Consider the following 19,758-nt stretch of genomic DNA (forward strand, 5'->3'; position numbering starts at 1 on the left):
AGCAGTGTTGTGCTTCATATGAGATGTATATTTGCAAGAAATATAGCCTATACAACAGCCAGACAGTTTGAAGAAACGTTATTGTGACTAATTTGCAGAGCGGTACATGAGATGAACTCTTACTCTGTGTGATGGGATAGGCAGTAAAGACAGGCGGAGTGAAAAAGTGGCGTTTTTAGGGCCGCCCATGCACAAATAGCAAGCTCATTTTTTAACCCACGAACAAAAAAATCGAAAAATCTAGCTTGATTTTCGTTTGCCCGTTTGCCAAACAGAACGAAATAATAATAATAATAATTATTATTATTATTAGCCTATTAGAAAATCTCTTTATTTATTTTTTTTTCGTAATTCGATTTGTTGTTAAATCAAACTTCAGTCATTCAATAAGGAAATATTAAGCCCAGTTTTGATCTGATCATAGCCTAAACGAGTCATGGGTCTGAGTGCAGTTATTGTAGGGAAAAAAAATATGTGTGTGGCATCAATGCGTCACCGTACATTAATACTGAATTAGAAGCACGTTAACTGCATGACTTCATTGGCGCCGGTGTTCTGTCGATTTGTGCTACCCTGTCAGATTTTGCTACCTCCCATTAAAACAGTGGGCAGTACAATTCGACAATGAAAAATGCTACCTGTAAAATTATGGTTTAATAATGTCTACACCTACCCCAACCCTAAACCTACCCTTACAATAATGCAGATACATTAAATATTGTTGTTCAGCGTGAGAAAAAAGACGCAATATTGATGTGCGCATGCGCAGTAAACCCTGGTTGGACAATCTGATGGGTAGGATAAAATGTCAGTACACCTGCACAACTATAGGTTAAAGAGATTAAAATATGGGTATGCAAGTTAACAGGTTAAAGTATCAGTTTTGATGTTAATATTTATTCATTATACTGTTGAACTTGACAGTATTTTCTCTTGTTATTTCATAGGGAGCTTCAAAGAAGACAGAGAAAGCCAGAGTCTCAGGTCAGCTGTGACCTGAAGAAGAAGAAGAAGAAGTGAAAATGCATGTGCCCTGTGTTTATCAGTATCCTTATGTTCATTGGGTAAAAAGAAAAACTAAATAAAGTAAAAATTAATTTGGCTGATTCCATAAGGTTTCTATAGATATCACGATATATCGATACCGTGAATTATTTTGGACACAATAACCGTGGCGTGAAAAATCTAATATCGTGACAGCCCTAATATGTGCTTTATAAGTACTAATAAAGAGCCAAAATGCTAGTAATATGCATGCTAATAAGCAACTAGTTAATAGTGAGAATCGGCACTTAAAATAAAGTGTTACCAAATAACACAAAGGACACACAAAAACATCTACAATTTTGCACTTGCAAAATTTCACACACTCTTTTCACCCTCATCTTTATCTAGAGACTCAAACACACTCACACACCTGTTCAATTCTTCAGATGCACAAACATTCAGCCAAAACACAATTCAACAGAGAAAACATGAGACTACATTACCAGCTGAGCTCGTCTCTGGTGTGACTGTTGTATCAGTGCTGATGATGTTAGTAACAGCTGAAAAAATAATGACTGATTAATATTAATGAATCAGCAATAACACAAATAATATAAAGGACACACAAAAATGTCTACAATCATTTGCACCTGCACACTTCACACACTTTTTTTATTTCTTTCTCTAGAGATACAAACACACTCACACACCTGTTCAATTCTAAAGATCCACAAACATTCAGTCAAAACACAATCAAACCAATAAACAATAAAAAGGGCTCATGTAAATATAATTACCTGCACAATATGCTGAATCACATTTAGTTGGTCTAACCAACTCATAGACATAATAATTGCCTGGGCAGGCTTTTAATTTAATGGGGTAAGACCCAAAATAGCAGCAGTAATTGTCCCAGTGACCGCAGACATCTCGAGTGACGACTCCATCCTGCAGTGATGGATGTCCACCATGAATCCTCAGTGGGATATGAGTGCCACAGCTATACCTCACAACACAGGTGTCTGGGATCTGAGCGCTCAGACCGTTAATGAAGAGACGATACCAGCCGCTCCAGGTGACAGAGGTGTCACACTTTGTGACTGTAGCATTTGTGTTATTGGTGGCTCTCCATGGTTCATCCAGTATAGTGTAGTTGTAACAGGGGTCAACAGATGGATAAACTAAAAAAGAAAGAAAGAATGATAAGAGAAAGATATATAGTTTATACAACAGTTTATGCAACAGTTCGATGAGTGTGTAAATACATAAGAAACAACAACGAAGTGTCTTTAAAAACTGTCTTTTGTAAGGAACTACTTCCTTCCGCCACAGATTCAAATCTCAGTTTAACAGCTGAGCTCAAGCCACTGTTACTAATTCAAAAACGTCACTTTAGAGCTAGTAATGAAGAAACATTGAGTTGCTTAATTAAAAGCTTATTGTATTGCTGTATTAAAAGCAGTGTATTATGTAGAGTATTATGAGAGATGGACTGAGCGAGTGTGATTACCTGCATCTGATACAGCATTCATTCTTCAGCTCAATCTCATATTCACAATATAACATTAGTTTGAATGTGCGCTGTGGAACGATATCTTTGTCGTACTATCCGTTCATCTGTTAAGGGTGATTTCCGATGACAGCTGTAATGTAGGGAGGCGTGACGATGGAGTTGAATCCAAATGCGGGCTTTATTCAGAAGAGTGGTCAAAACAGGCAGGGTCAAACAACAGCAAACAGGTACAATCCAGGATAAGACAAAAGAGTAATCCAATAAACAGGCGACGGTCAAGGCAGGCAGCAAACAATCAGAAAACAAGGAAACAGTCCAGGGATCAAAAACCACGAAGACAAGGAAACAGAGAAACTGGGAAACACGAGAACTTGGGAATGTACAGGATATACAATAATCAGCGATGTGAGTGTGTGTGTGTGCATCTTATATGGTGTGAGACTGATGAGGTGATGAGATACAGGTGATTGCAATGGGTGCTGAGTCCGTGCAAAGGATTATGGGAAATGGAGTTCGGGGTGAATGGCAAAGGTACAGGATGAAGAGCCATCTAGTGGAGCTTGTGGGCACTCCAGCTGGCAATCATAGCATAGCCCAGAGCAGTGAGTGGTCCAAACACAAAGGATGGCGACCGCCATTACAGGGAGCACTGAGCCCAGGGGAACAGTCTCTGTGAGGACCAGTGCTGAGGCCCTTGGGATGCCCACTGCTCTGGCCGAAACCAGTGGTGGATCCTCCACACTGGATGGCAGTCTCGGACGCCTTGGGACTGACCTTGAGGCACTGGACATGGTTGACATGAAGTGAAGAGACTCTGGAACGGCGGCCATGACGGGATGAGACTCTGGAACGGCAGCCATAACATGATGAGATTCTGGAACGGCGGCCATCTTGTGGAGACTCTGGTTTGACGGCCATCTTGTGCAAAGTCTCTGGGCTGGTGGCCATCTTGTGAAGAGGTTCTGGTGTAACAGCCACTGGACTTGGGAGTGCTGAGAGCACAGGAGTGGCGACCATAATCACTGGACTTGGGAGTGCTGAGAGCACAGGAGTGGCGACCATAATCACTGGACTTGGCGGTGAACTCAGTGAACCAAGCTCCGCTGACGCTGGCCTCCCCCCAAAAAACTCTTAGGGGTCTTAACATCCTCCGCCTCTCCCACAGTGAACGGGGAACCGGTTAGCAACAGGGCATAATCCAAAAACTGACACAGCAACCCTCAACGAACATCACGGGGGAGTATGGTTTTTAATGGTTCATTTAGTCCATAACAGAAAAAGTCAATCAACATGAAGTCCGTGAGATCAGAGAGGTAGGCCATGTCCAGAAAATCTTGAATATGGTCCTCGAGGGAATGCATTCCCTGATGGAGGTGAACTAACCTGAGTGCTGGGTCCATGATAAGCCTGGGACGCACGATAAAGCTGCTGGATCCGGGTGTGGCTGATTATTCTGTAACGTTGGGAGGCGTGACGACGGAGTTGGATCCAAATGCAGGCTTTATTCAGAAGAGTGGTCAAAACAGGCAGGGTCAAACAACAGCAAACAGGTACAATCCAGGATGAGACAAAAGAGTAATCCAATAAACAGGCGAAGGTCAGGGCAGGCAGCAAACAATCAGAAAACAAAGAAACAGTCCAGGGATGAAAAACCACGAAGACAAGGAAACAGGGAAACTGGGAAACACAGGAACTTGGGAACGCTACAGGCTATACAATGATCAGTGATGTGAGTGTGTGTGCATCTTATATGGTGTGAGACTGATGAGGTGATGAGATACAGGTGATTGCAATGGGTGCTGAGTCCGGCAAAGGATTATGGGAAATGGAGTCTGGGGTGAATGGCAAAGGTACATTATGTAGTGCCCTCTAGTGGAGCTTGTGAGCACTCCAGCTGGCAATTGTAACAACACCTGCTGCTCACTGCATTTGTTGGCTGCGTCTTACAAGCTGTTGTTTAAAGTAAAAGTAACTTCTTTGTTTATAACCCTGTTTCAGTCTCTATCAATATAAAAGTCTTTACTGCGGACTCACTCAGAAAACAGTCTCTTGTCGCCATAATGGTGGAACAATGTAACCAAAATCACCATCACGAACACACATACCGTTTCCCAATACTAAATACTATTATTAAATACTTCTATTATTTATATAAAATATTATTTATTGAATAATAATTTTTAATAAACAACAACAGCCATCATAAAAGTTGCTAGACAATTCAGTCAAAAGTACAAAGGCAGCACTCTGATAGCCTACAGCATTAAAGTTATATAAAATATAACGTGATGAGATTTTGCCCTCAGCCAAAACTATTGGCTCTGGAACAAATAATAGATTAATGAGACCAAAGACCTCCCGTGAGATTTACCCAAAACGAATTATATCTCATGTTTAACCACTATAGAGACATCAGAGCCAGCAGCAAATTCCAGAAGATTAATGCCATGAAACAGGAAGTTCTTGTAACTAATGCATACAATGTCCAATCTGCCGCAAACTTCACATGTTTGATAAGATTCCTGGCCTGAAGGCATCTGCATGCCCATATTCGGTTATAGTCATAACGCCACCTACTGGCAACAATAAGTAACATGTTTAACACTGTGCACTGTGCATGCATTATTAGCAACTTAGTAAAATATGCCATTGTGTGCTAAACATGCTAGCAACTTACTAAGTGCTAAAGCCATGAAACAGGAAGTTGTAGTAACTCATGCATACAATGTCCAATCTGCACCAAACTTAACAAGTTTGATAAGAGTCCTGCCCTGAATACATCTACAAGGCAATATTCAGTTACAGTTATAGCGCCACCTGCTGGCAACAGGAAATATCTAGTTTTAGACTAACTTAAACATGCAGTGTCCGATCTGCCACAAACTTTACATATTTGCTAAGAGTCCCGGCCTGAACACATCTAAAGGTCAATATTCAGTTATACTCCTAGTGCCACCTGTGTGGCATGTTTAACACTGTGATGCACTATTAGCAACACTAAAATAAGCCATTTGCTACGTTTCCACTGTCAGGCCAAAAGCGGGCGTACTAGTGCGTGCCAGCTAGGGCCAGACGCATTTCCACTGTCACTTCCGGGGCTTGGTCGTGCCTCGTCGTGGCTTCCTCAGGGTCAATGGCCAGGGATTTTCGGCCCCCAAAATACCTTGGGCCAAAGCGGTAGTGATGGGAAGTCCGGTTTATTTTCCAGCGAACCGGTTCTTTTGGACAGTTCGTTTCAATTAACTGGTTAAAAAAATACGGTTCACCGGTTTTTTTACGTCATTACGCAATGACATCAATTCTATCATCCGGGCAAATGAAAATACATTCAAACACATTCAAATAAAGTAATCTGTAACCATAACTTAAAATAAATATTAATAACCATCGTCATCATCATCTTGGATAAGTTTCTTACATTTACATTTTGCAAAAGCACCCAATACTGGCACTGATGTGTAAATGTGGATGTCAGATATGAAAATAAAGTAAGTGAAGTCTTCATCAAGTTTTTACAGAAACCGTAACAGAACCTTAATCGTACAGAAATCCAGCTCATAATGCTTAAAATATAACGTGCATACACAATAGTAAATAGTTAAATTCATTTACATGTTTTGACTGAACAGTTGTTGCATGTTCATCATGTTAAAATGTTGTTTCATATAACAAGTTGCATTTGCACTTTCCAGTAAGTTTTATCTGTTATTAAAGCTGCAGTCCATAAGTTTTGCCTCTTTGTCACCATCTCTGTTTGAAAACCTGCAATTGCAGTTTATTGCGGAATTATTTTAATTACGTGTGTAGTGCGTCGGCACGGCTCCAGTGCGGATGAATCTAATGTTTTGAGGAGTATGTGTGGCTGTCAGTCACTGCACCAGTGTGGATACTGTACTTAGGAATCACAGATTCTAGCCTACGTCTTGGAGTAGATGAATCAAATAAGAATTTTCACTGAATATTGTCATCTGAACAAGTAAGTAACAAGTCTGCCACATTTGTTCTGAACAACTGAGGAAAAACGTATTACAAAAAATCGTGCTACCAATGGTGATAAAATCTAACGATCAGTTAGCTCATATCACGTCAAACCGTGCAAATTATTATTATTGTTATACTTTGTTCTCAAATTGTTAATGTTAACAACATCAGCATTGCGTGACTACATGTAGGCTATGTAGTCTGTATTAGACTTTTAGACAATTATTATTAGTATTAGACAATTTCTGTATAGTATAGTCTAATCTTATCATACCATTCGAATTTCTTATAAAGAAAGTGTTCTTTTAATCCTAAAAGCAAATTATTCTTCCTTGGTTCTCTTTAAAACACAAATCTTGTGTAGTCCTATCTGTAATCAGATGCACATTTAAAACTGGAATATAATTTAATTTCATTCACATGTTTCATATCACATAGTCCTTTCTGGATTACAATCCACCATCAAAATGATAAATTTAATTATTCCAGCTGCTGTGAGAAAAGGCTATAAATGATCGGCCACCTGCAGGATCCTCACATAGCCTAGTAGCCGGGACAACTTCTTTATGTTTACAGAAGTGACGTAATGACGCAGTGCCATGCTCGAATTTCCCGCAAAAAACTACCCGTACCACTCAAATTAGAAAACATTATTATAAGCTAACCGTTGTGAATCGGGCTAAAGTAAGGCGATAGTTTTTAACACTGGCTGGTGATGTACTTGCTCAAATATTGATTTCGGATCATTTTTAACCAAAAAAAGTTACGGACTGCAGCTTTAAATAAACTTAATTTCGTCAAATTCACCCCCTCATTCATGCATGCTCAGTATCTCCAGCTCATTGGTTCTCACTTCTCAGTATGTCGAACGTGTCCGAAAGAAACGGTTCTCAGTATGTCGAATGTGTCGGAAAGAACCACGGAAATCTACAAATACTATAGTTGAACTACAGTCACTTTAGTAAAACCATGGTTCATTTTCATAAGGGACTGCCAGTGACAGGCTGTTGCACGCATAAAATGCAACCTTTTTATATTAACATTACAGAATATAGAACATGATCAATATGAACTTTTAATGTTCGATTTAAATAAATGTAATTGCACAAACTAGGTTACAATTTCAATTTTCTGTCCTCTGATAAGCATTGTTCTGCCATTCCCCAAAAGCATCAATGGTTTCTAATGACACTTTTGGGAAGCTCAGCCCTGTTTGAATGCACTTTCAGAATTGAGGGAATGTTCTCTGTGATTGATTAGTTCTGTCTTAAAGCATTTGCGTGTGTTCAGATGAGCAAGAAAATAGTTCTATCCTACACAATTATTCGCTAACATAGGATATTCGTCCAATTCAATACATATCGTACGCATTAAATTTTTTGTTAAATAAACAAAATTACTGCTAAAAAAAAACACACACAGTAGTATTTTTATTTGAGTATTGATATTTTCGATACTTGCATCAGTATCGATATATCGATACTTTAGGATCGATACGACCATCGTTGAACATCCTACAACTCTCGGCGCTGAGAAAAAACGCCCGCTCAGTGCAAAAAGATGATTTTTCCCATCATTCGAAAAAAGTTTAAAGCATAAACCAACTCTTCATTACCGCATTCAATTTTCTGGAAAAGAACCATCATGACAGAAATTCACAAATGTATAAAATGTAAGAAATAAAAAAAGCTACAATTTGAGACCAGAAACACATCACGTAACTGTAAGACGGGGGAAAAAACTAACTATTTGGAAATTGTTAACTGATTTCTGTATCCAATACTGCTGTGACACCACTTGACAACAGAATGAACGACTCGGACCCATAGACTCGGGAGGTGAACTAATCATTTCTGTTTCTGGTACAGACTGCATAGCCGTAGCCTATGGGGCTGTCACGTGATGAACGGACGACTCGAACCTAAAGACTTGGAAGAGGAACTAATTATTTCTATTTCCTGTACAGAACCTATAGGTCAAAATGAAAAGAACGAATCATTCTCTGATCAACTCATTCAATGAACGAATCATTCAAGAACAATCCATCACTAGTTGTAAACAAGGACATTATTTTTTACTTTAAACAACTAATGTTTTATTGTGAATATGAGATTGAGCTGAAGAATGAATCCTGTATATGATCCGAGTAATCACACATGCTCAGTCCATCTCTCTCTCATAATACTCTACATAATGCAATAAGCTTTTAACTTCAATGAAGCAACTCAGAGTTCCTTCGTTAGTAGCTCTAAAGTGATGTTTTCAAATTAGTGACAGAGGATTGGGCTCATTTGTTAACTGCCAACATGAGATTCAAATCCGTGGCACATGAGAAGGTTTTTTAAAGACACTCTGTTGTTGTCGATATGAAGGCCGAATAACAGTGTTCACTAATCCAGAGTTCCTCGTAAAAGACCTACACGCATTACATGTCATTGGATTCCTTTGTTGGGCCAGTGGCAGGTGGTCCTTACAAGTACTAATAAAACACAGCCACTTAGTGGATGTCAGTATTTGCACACCACATTCATTCACTTATTTTAAAATGAATTTATTTCACATGGTGTTTATGTGCAATCAGAGATGGTGGTTTACAAGAGAAAATAGTTAGCTATGGTTTCTGGCCCCCTGAACAGCAAATGGACTAGTCCCCCCTCAGTTGCCAAAATAAGCCAATAGAGACATAGTGTGTGGCATTACCAGTTGAGATGGTCACTGGTGTGACAGTTGTAGAGCTGGTGTGAATGCTGCCAACATCTGAAAGTTTGGATGAATATTGATTAATGAACAGACTATCAAAAATAATGAATGTGTAGAAAGAGCTCATGTAAACATAATTACCTGCACAATATGCTGAATCACATCTAGTTGGTCTAACCAACTCATAGACATAATAATTGCCTGGACAGGCTTTGACTTTAATGGGAAAAGACCAGAAATAGCAGCAGTAATTGTCCCAGTGACCGCAGACATCTCGAGTGACGACTCCATCCTGCAGTGATGGATGTCCACCATGGATCCTCAGTGGGATATGAGTGCCACAGCTATACCTCACAACACAGGTGTCTGGGATCTGAGCGCTCAAACCGTTAATGAAGAGACGATACCAGCCGCTCCAGGTGACAGAGGTGTCACACTTTGTGACTGTAGCATTTGTGTTATTGGTGGCTCTCCATGGTTCATCCAGTATAGTGTAGTTGTAACAGGGATCAGACAGATTAGCTGTCATGAAAGTATTTTAAGAAATTAACGTTTCTTAACATGTGTTGTTATTATTTTAAAAGCCACATTCAGTTCAGAAACATGGTCACCTGTTGTTGTGGGACTGGTAGATGATGTGGAAGGGACTGTCTGTACAGGAACTGAAACAAAAACAGCAGAAAACATATGTACAGTAAAAAAAGGTGTACAGTTTACACCTCTGAAGGTCATACAGCTTTATGACAACACCAGGGTGAGTAAATAATTTAAAAGAAATTCATTATGAATTATTCCTTTCACATAAATCCTTAATTAAAACTTGTATGAATTCATCACATGGACTTTAGAAGACAGTGTGTTACATTACCAGTTGAGATGGTCGCGGATGTTATGGCTGTAGAGCTGGTGTTAATGCTGCCAACATCTGAAAGGTTTGGATAAATAGTAATTAATAAGATGATTTCTCCTGATTGCGCACAGATGTTCAAGATTAAAAAATGTCTACAATGATCTGCAACGGCACATTTCACACTCTTTTATTCCTTGTATTTATGTAGAGACACAAACACGCTCACACATCTGTTTAACAGATGCACAAACATTCAGCCAAAACACAATCCAACAGAGGAAACATCAGACTACATTACCAGCTGAGCTCGTCTCTGGTGTGACTGTTGTATCGGTGCTGCTGATGTTAGTAACAGCTGAAAAAATAATTACTGATTAATATCAATAAATTAATCAATAAACAATAAAAAGGCTCATGCAAATATAATTACCTGCACAGTATGCAAAATTACAGTAAGTTGGTCTAACCAGCTCATAGACATAATAATTGCCTGGACAGGCTTTGACTTTAATGGGGTAAGACCCGTGATAGCAGCAGTAATTGTGCCAGTGACCGCAGACATCTCGAGTGACGACTCCATCCTTTACTGTTGGGTGTCCACCACGAATCCACAGTGGGATATCAGTGCCACAGCCAGTTTTTTCAACACAGGTGTCTGGGATCTGAGCGCTCAGACCGTTAATGAAGAGACGATACCAGCCGCTCCAGGTGACAGAGGTGTCACACTCTCTGACTGAAGCATTTGTGTTATTGGTGGCTCTCCATGGATCGTCCAGTACACTGTAGTTGTAGCAGGGGTCAACAGAGGTATAAACTGTAAAGAAAATATGAATAAAAATTCTGTTGCTTAGAAATGTTACTGTAAGTATTAAGAAATACTTTTTCTTTAAAATGAATTCTTCCACAGAGTTTGTTTTATTTAAAATATTTATTTAAACAACTATCGACTTTGTGTTACAAGAGTATCACGAGTACACAGACCTAAAGAATCTCATGGCATCAAACACGACTTTAAAATGACAAACTACAGGTTATAGACAGTGTTGGGGAAAGTTACTTTTAAAAGTAATGCATTACAACGGAGGTCTTTAACCCTGCTCCAGGAGACCCACTGTCCTGCAAAATTAATTTCCAACCAGCTTCAACACACATTTAAAGGTCATTTTCAAGCAATCCTGAACACCTTGCTTAGCTGATTCCTCTGTGTGTTACAATCAGGGCTCAAATTAAGCAAACAAGTAAAAATTATCATGCAAATTAAATATTAAATTCTCTATGTATGATAATTTATTAACTAAATAATGTGTTACTTTGCTTGTTACATCAAAAAGTAATCTGATTACAGTATGTAATGCACATTACTACTTGTAACACATTACACCCAACACTGGTTACAGTTGTAGATGACGGCAGACAACACATTTATCATTTTATAGTCTCCCTATTTATCTTAACATGCACAGATCGCTGATGATCATCAGGCTCATGCATCTGTGAGTCCATGAAGAGTCATCAGTTTTGTCTGTGCAGTGGACTATTAAATAAAAAAGGACTTCAGCAAAAAATTTAAATACATTATGACATTATGTTTTAGTTCGTTGCTGTGTTTTCTTGCTAAACTTTGCACATATTATTATTATTATTGTATCCGCCAAACCATCACACGGTGCCATTTCTTGGTCAAGTAAAGGACACATTGAAGCTAACATCTGGGCTTCATACTTGAGGTAATGGTATGATTTGACCGCATCAGTCTTTTTAAATTAGCATATACCAATGAATGACTTGGCTAGTTTCAAAAGCAATAAATGCAGTTAAAGGTTTTATTTTATAAAAAGTACAGTAAAATGTTCAAACTTTGGATTTCATTACACCATTAGCTTAAAATTTTTGCTGTGTTGTGGCTTAGGTCCTTGGTGTTATAACTTATATTTGTTTTTGTAATTTTCATTGTGTTGTGCACTACTGGGGAAATGTACATTCATCGAGCCAAAAAATAAGCCAATAGAGACACAGTGTGTTACATTACCAGTTGAGACGATCGCTGGTGTGACGGTTGTAGAGCTGGTGTTAATGCTGCCAACATCTGAATGTTTGGATGAATAGTGATTAATGTACAGAAACACAAATATCATGAATGTGTAGAAAGAGCTCATGTAATATATCATGTATTATTACCTGCACAGTATCCTGAACAGTACACAGCTGGACTAATCAGCTCATAGACATAATAATTGCCTGGACAGGCTTTGACTTTAATGGGAAAAGACCAGAAAAAGCAGCAGTAATTGTGCCAGTGACCGCAGACATCTCGAGTGACGACTCCATCCTCAACTGTTGGGTGTCCACCACGAATCCACAGTGTGGTAGCAGTGTCACAGTGACCTAATGCAACACACGTCTCTGGCATATGAGCGTTCAGACCATTAATGAAGAGACGATACCAGCCGCTCCAGGTGACAGAGGTGTCACAATTGTAGGAAGGTGTTGATTGTAAGAAATTTGTATTATTGATGGATCTCCTTGGTTCGTCCAGCACAGTGTAGTTGTTGCAGGGGTCCACAGAGAGGTTAGCTGTTAATTAAAAAAATATATATTTTTAATTATCATGCTTATTATCATGTGTTGTTGTTATCAAATCTACCCAGAAGTGCGGCTGAAGACATTTACATCTATTTATTTATTATATGCATAATATTACACCATAAAGGGGAAGCAGAACTGTCAATTTTGAGCTATACCATACAAATCAGCAGCAAGGCCAGAAATTTTACAGTGAGTGGAACTTGATGAAATAGGGTGGACTCTCAAACTAGAGTACATCAATTTACAATACATCAGATAAAAAAGGGATCCAAATTTCGACAGCTAATGAAATTTTTCAGGTAGTTTTGTCTATAAGAGAAATAAAAAATGTGACTACTTGAAAATGTGATCTGTTAAGGATCATGCCTAACAGATAGCCTAATGTGTCATATACTGTTGAAAAGGTCTCAACTAGCAGAATACAACAAACATAATTACTTCAGGCAGAGACCAAACAATACCAAGTAGCTACATAAAAACTGCATACACATGCGGCTTTTGGACCGCTTTTTGGTTTGTAGCTTCACCAAACATTAGTAAACCATAGTAGATCACATATATTTGTTTAGAGCAGGTGTTCTCGATTAAATCGAGACCAAACACAACATAACATGACATAGATCTCGAGATAATCCTCATAGAGTGGCATTACATGCTGCATTGCTAAAGCTACAGAACATCTGGGATATAATCGCGTCGCGATGATGACAATGACGCTGTGTTTTCCTACGTCATTTGCAAACGTTGGAAAGTTCAACTAATAAAAACGCTCCAGTTTCTAATGTAACCTCGGTTCCCTGAGATAAGGGAACGAGCATTGTGTATGGGGAAACTCCTGTTTACACTGATACTAAAGCCTGATTTGTTCACTTTTGTGTAGCTGCACAAACCAATGGCGCTCTAGCCCACCAGAATGGGCGGAGCCGACCACCCATATAAGTCGGCTCAGAGCGCCATTTCATCAGAATCATTAGACTGAATCATTAGACTGAAGCGACAGTCATCGATTCGGTCAATAACCGGAGCGTTCCTTTTCAAATGTCCTCTCACGTTGTATATGGGGAACGCATCCAATCATGCCGTGCTACGAGCAGATATAGAACTACCTGCTCTGCGAGCCCAGTTTAGGAGCACTTAATTAAGGACTCCAAAGAACATGAGCCAAACTGAGTCCCAAGCACTGCTGAGGACTACAGATATAACTATTTCTGCCCTTGGGGGGAAATAAGCAAACTAAATAGACAAAATCCGTGCCTGCAAGGTAGGGACGTCTAAATTGTAGAATCTGGCAAAAGTGGACGGCGACGACCAGCCGGTAGCCGCACAAATCTCACTTATAGAAATTCCACTGGACCACACCCAGGAGGAGGCCATTCCTCTGGTGGAGTGGGCCCTCACCCCTATGGGGCATTGCAAGCCTTCTGAGGCATAAGCCAAGGCTATAGCATCTACTATCCAGCGGGAAAGTCTTTGCTTCGTAACCGGCAGCCCTTTACAGCGGCCTCCGAAGCAGACAAACAGCTGCTCTGACTGTCTGAAAAGACCAGAGCGCTCAATGTACGCTCTAAGGGCCCTCACTGGGCAGAATGGATTGAGACCCTGCTCGCCGTCTGCAGCGGGGAGCGCTAGAAGGATAATAATCTGGGCTCTGAAAAGAGTTGAGAGCACCTTAGGTACATAACTGTGTCTTGGCTTGAGGACGAACTTACAGTCATTAGGCCCAAACTCCAGACAGGAAGCACTGACTTACAGTGCCTGTAAGTCACCCACTCGCTTGACCGACGCTAATGCCAAAAGGAGGGCGGTCATAAGCGACATGGGCCACAAGTCGACCAAATGGAGCGGCTCGAAAGGCTCAGGACTATGGATAAGTCCCAGGTCAGCACGGTCTGAGGGCGAGCAGGATACAATCTCTGGGTGTCCTTCAAGAACTTAACGACCAAGTCGTTTCTGCCGACTGACTGGCCAGCTTCGTGGGAATGATTCGCTGCGATAGCTGCCACATAAACTTTGAGCATGGAAGGGGCGCGCCCGTTATCCAGTAGCTCTTGTAAAAAGGACAGCACGTGGGACACGTCACAAGACCGGGTCCAGGCTTCGTGCTGCACACCAGTCACTGAAGAATGAACATTGAAGAGCGTAGAGCCGTCTCGTAGACGGTGCTCTAGCCTCCAAAATGGAGTTGTTCACTCTCATTGGGAGCCGCAAAGGCTCTCGTCGAGGTTCCAGACATGAAGGCTCCACAGCTCTGGCTGGGGGTGCCAAATCATGCCCTTCGCCTATGAGATAAGATCCCTCCGTAACGGTATCGGCCACGGGGCAGCTAATGACAGCTGCATTAACTCGGGGAACCAAGTTTGGTTCCTCCAAAGTGGGGCCACCAGGAGGATTGAGCAACAAACTTCCATGACCCGCCTGATGACCTGAGGAAGCAGGGCAATCGGGGGGATGGCATAGAGGAGAGTGCTGGGCTAGTCGTGGGCCAGCGCGTCTCGCTGTATGGAGAAATTGATTGGGCAGTGAGAGTTGTCTTCTGAGGCGAAGAGGTCGACCTCTGCCCTCCTGAAGACAGACCAGATTTTCTGAACCGTCATAGGATGTAGTGTCCATTCTCCCGGAGCCACATTGCCTCTGGAGAGCGTGTCTGCGCCAAGGTTCAGACTGCCCGGCACATTAACTGCTCTGATAGAGAGGAGTCTGCTGTGTGCCCAAAGCAGGAGGCATCGAGCCATCCTGTAAAGGGAGCGTGACCTGAGACCACCTTGGTGGTTGATATAGGCTACCAACGTCATGTTGTCCGATCAGACCAGGACGTGTTGCTCCTTTAAGGCTAGCAGGAAGGTTTTCAGGGCCAGAAAAACCGCCATCATTTTGAGGCAGTTGATGTGAAGGCGCCGCTCGTAGGTCGACCAGGGGCCGGATGCCAGACAGCCCTCTAACAGAGCACCCCAACCCGTGTTGTAGGCGTCCATAGTAGCCACCTTCCTCCTGGATGTCAGAACCAACTGAACGCCTGGTTGAAACAGGCGAGAAGTCGTCCAAGGGGCCACAGCCTCGATACAGCAATGGGTTACCCTGACATAAAACCGGCTCAGGCGCCAGGCGTGGGACGAGACATGGGCTTTGAGCCAATATTGGAAAGGCTGCATGTGAAGCAGGCCTAGTCTGTGAATCCTCGTCCTACTCTGTCACGGCTATGGAGGCCATTTGTGAACTCTCTGCCTGTCCTGTCACGGCTATGGAGGCTGTCTGTGAACTCACTGCCCGTCCTGTCACGGCTATAGAGGCCGTTTGCGAACTCTCTAACAGTCCTGTAGCAGCTACAAGGGCCGTTCAGGAATTCTCATCTCTGTCTGTCACTGCCAGGAAAACCTTTAATGAACTTCTTGTGTTCCCTGCCTTGATCCTTGTTACTGTAAATGCACTGCCTGTCTCTTGTATCTCTGCTTTTCCTAGGTCTCAGTCTCTGCCAGGGTCTCCTGATCAATCTGGCCCTCCGTGGTGGGTTTCTGCTCTGTCTGCTCTGCCATCTCGTTCGCCCCGTAACAATTAGAGTGTGCACGGATCCACACTTCAAAAATCTACCTGAAATAGTAAACCATCCAGGGACTTATGGCATACTCTTTTCAACATAATATGCTTTGGGACACACTTATTCTAATCTCACATACTTTTCTGCTCTGTCTGCTCTGCCCTGGTGGGCTTCTGTCCCATCTGCTCCGGCCTGGTGGTCTTCTGCTCCTCCGTGGTGGTCTTTGGCTCTGTCTGCTCCGGCCTGGTGGTCTGCTGTCTGGCTCTGGTGGTCTTCTGCTCCGATGGGGTGGTCTGCTGTCTGGCTCTGGTGGTCTTCTGCTCCGCTGTGGTGGTCTGCTGTCTGGCTCTGGTGGTCTTCTGCTCCACCGTGGTGTTCTTCGGACCTGTATGCTCCGCCGTGGTGGTCTTCTGCCTGGTTCTGGTGGTCTTCTGCTCTGCCATGGGGGTCTTCTGTCCTGCTCTGGTGGTCTTCTGCTCCGCCGTGGAGATCCTTGGACCCGTCTGCTCTGCTGTGCTTACTCTTGTGTCAAGCCCTCTGGATTCTGTTCGCCGATCGAAGACCCACGCTAGCCCTAGGAATACTCTTGTGTCTTGCCCTCTACATATCTGTTTGCTGGTGTTCAACCCTGCCTGTTTCTGACCATGTCTTTGAATAAAGCCTTGCATATGGATCCGCACGTCTCACATCTCGTTCGCCCCGTAACAATTAGAGTGTGCACGGATCCACACTTCAAAAATCTACCTGAAATAGTAAACCATCCAGGGACTTATGGCATACTCTTTTCAACATAATATGCTTTGGGACACACTTATTCTAATCTCACATACTATTTAGGATGGATAGTATGACAATTGGGACACAGGGAGTGATTATAGCGAGAGGTTTTTGAGAGTGCTTAAATTAGCGCTAGACTGTGAAGTCAGTGATAATGTTCTTTTCTCACTTTCCGTAGGCCTGCTGTTTGAATAAAAGCATTATAATCAGTAAATTACAATGTTTATATTATTAAATTGTAATCACATTAAATACAAAGAAAGGGAAAGATTAGCGATACATGGTCACAGTATGGATACTACCATGTTCTTTTTCAACGTGATCACTGAAACGTACAATACGTACATATTTACAGCATATAAACCTACAATATTGACATATTGACAACCCGCGCTCGTTACAAATTCAAAAATTGCTGCTTCAGGAAGCTTTACGACAGATTTTACGGCAGTGAAACTGAATGCTCATTGGCTCTCGCCTGCTTCGACGGTCCGTGTATGTTTTGATCATTTCATTTCAGTATGAATATGTTAGCCTTAAGGTTATCTATAAACTAGTGTGATCCAAAACAACAACAAAATTTGCATTTAGAAGATATAAGCATTCAAAACTTATAGTCTCTTACTTCCGCCAATATGAATCAACGATTTTGATGACATCAACCCGCACCTTCAGCTTCTCAAGCAGTGAAACATTTAATCATTAAATGTTTATGAAATGAATGTCCGACATATCTTATGATAGAAATGTTCAAAGACAGACAGGAATATCCAGGGATGCAAACTACGTGATTTCTTTAGTTAAATTTTGCTGTTATATAGTCTGGGTGTTATATTAGATAGCAACTTGTCTTTTGAAAATCATATTTCCCATGTTACAGTAAACTTGAATTGAATTGAATAGTAAAACATATAGCCTACATGACTTGTGTAATTTTTAAATGAATGTTAGAAGCCTAAAGTTATTTTTAGTTATTGGCACAATATTTACATCATGCAAATTTGAAAGTGATGCCTGTAAGCCCCACAGCTTGGCAAATAAGGATTTGAGTAAATGCATTCTTGGACCTGCGACTGCTATGCCCTTTGCTTTCCGGAAATTAAGTGACATGGAGTGTAACCGGTCATTACATCAGTGTGAAGGCACAAATGTAAAAAACACAGTTTATACTTACACAGCATAACAGAGATGACAGTCAGTGCTCTTATAAAACCTGTCATGAAATATGTGGAGAAAAATGAAACAACAAATGAAACAATACATTGTATGTATTGCAATTTTGAATTTGAGAAAACCACATTCATCATATGACTGATGTTCACACAGGAAGTTGGGGCAGAATGAACTAGTATTTACATCCCAGTCATGACAAGAAAATTCACCTTTATGAAGAGAGGAAGCCATTGACAAATGTTGACAGTCTGGTGTATTTCTCTTTACCCAAAAGCCAGATCAGAGGAGGAGCTCCTTTACAGTTCTAAATAAAAAAATATAAATAAAACAATTTTCCTTGGCACTGATGCATAAATTCTCTTTGCTTTCTCTTTGTTTCAAACACAATGGAAAATTCCACTGAAATGTCACTCAAAAATTGCTAGTAATCTTCAAAACACTACAAAGAATCAGCAAGAAACACATTGAATTATATATAAACGTTTGAAGAAGAAAGACTGAAATTGTATTGTATAAATTGTCAAATGTACTCCGATCTTTGTTTTATTTACATTTTTACAGTGTGCTCAAGAGTAATCATAGAGTGCATTGATAATATAAGGGTAGGATTTCATATGTATATATACGTATTTCAGTTTCGACCAGTCATCAAAATGTGTACTTTTCTAAAGGTGTAAAACGGTTTAAGATCCCTGACCTCGTCAGAACATGAATCTAATTACTCAACTGAAACTTCGCACGAATCACACATGAACACAAATCAACACACATCAAACATGCTGCAATGTGTTTGATTTACAGGGACTAATGACAATCATTGAGCAGAAAGATGATCTTACCTGATGTGAGCTGATATCCAGTGATCCTCACTGACACAAATGACTGCTTCACTATTTTGTATATGTTGAAATATTTATAGATATGCTATCTGTTCATCATTACGGTAAAGAAACATGAGCCCAAGTCCATTGTTTTCCAAGCTCCAATTCAAATTAGAATACAAATGAACACATGAAAAACTCACATTTCAAGTTCCCAGGTAGAGTATTTTCTCAATAAGATGGGCATTTCAAGTGTCAAACCTTGATTATTGACTTGTAAAAGCTACAGAAAATGTGCAGTTACAGTTCTAAGAGTTGTTTATGTTGTAATAGATGGTTATTTCTTAAATATTCTAAGGTGATACATCAGGACATGCACACAGCTCAATTAGTGAACACTCATTTATTATTCTATTATTACTCATTTACAGTGTTGGGGGTAACGCATTACAAGTAACGCGAGTTACGTAATCAGATTACTTTTTTCAAGTAACTATAAGTAACGCATTACTTTTTACAAGTAACTAGTAAAGTAACGCATTACTTTTTAATTTACAAGAACATATCTGAGTTACTTTTTCAAATAAGTAACGCAAGTCACTTTTTTTCCCAATTTATTGACAGACAGCTCTCCTGTCCCCATGTTGAGAGAAATCAGATGTTACTGTAGTTCTAAAATAAATATGAATATGCATTAATTCATCTCACTCACAAAAAAACCCCACAGATTCAGCATTCCTCAAAATGAATAAAAATAATGCAACTCAGAATATGACGCAAACCTGCAATAATTAAATGTTAAACAACACAAATATGCTTTATGTATTTAATCCCATTC

General features: G+C 40.6%; 1 protein-coding gene across 1 annotated transcript; it reads right to left on the bottom strand.

Annotated features, from left to right (window-relative positions):
* Positions 1-1,362: 1,362 nt before the first annotated feature.
* Positions 1,363-9,710, bottom strand: LOC107653763 (uromodulin). Its single transcript, XM_016440584.1, has 5 exons — positions 9,323-9,710; positions 9,182-9,238; positions 1,785-2,168; positions 1,491-1,547; positions 1,363-1,427 (listed from the first exon to the last, which is right to left on the bottom strand). Exons 1-5 carry the CDS (start codon positions 9,708-9,710, stop codon positions 1,363-1,365), a joined length of 951 nt encoding a protein of 316 aa, XP_016296070.1.
* Positions 9,711-19,758: the final 10,048 nt, after the last annotated feature.

Source organism: Sinocyclocheilus anshuiensis, unplaced genomic scaffold, assembly GCF_001515605.1.
Source record: "Sinocyclocheilus anshuiensis isolate Anshui unplaced genomic scaffold, SAMN03320099.WGS_v1.1 scaffold443, whole genome shotgun sequence".
In the NCBI taxonomy this organism is placed as follows: Eukaryota; Metazoa; Chordata; class Actinopteri; order Cypriniformes; family Cyprinidae; genus Sinocyclocheilus; species Sinocyclocheilus anshuiensis.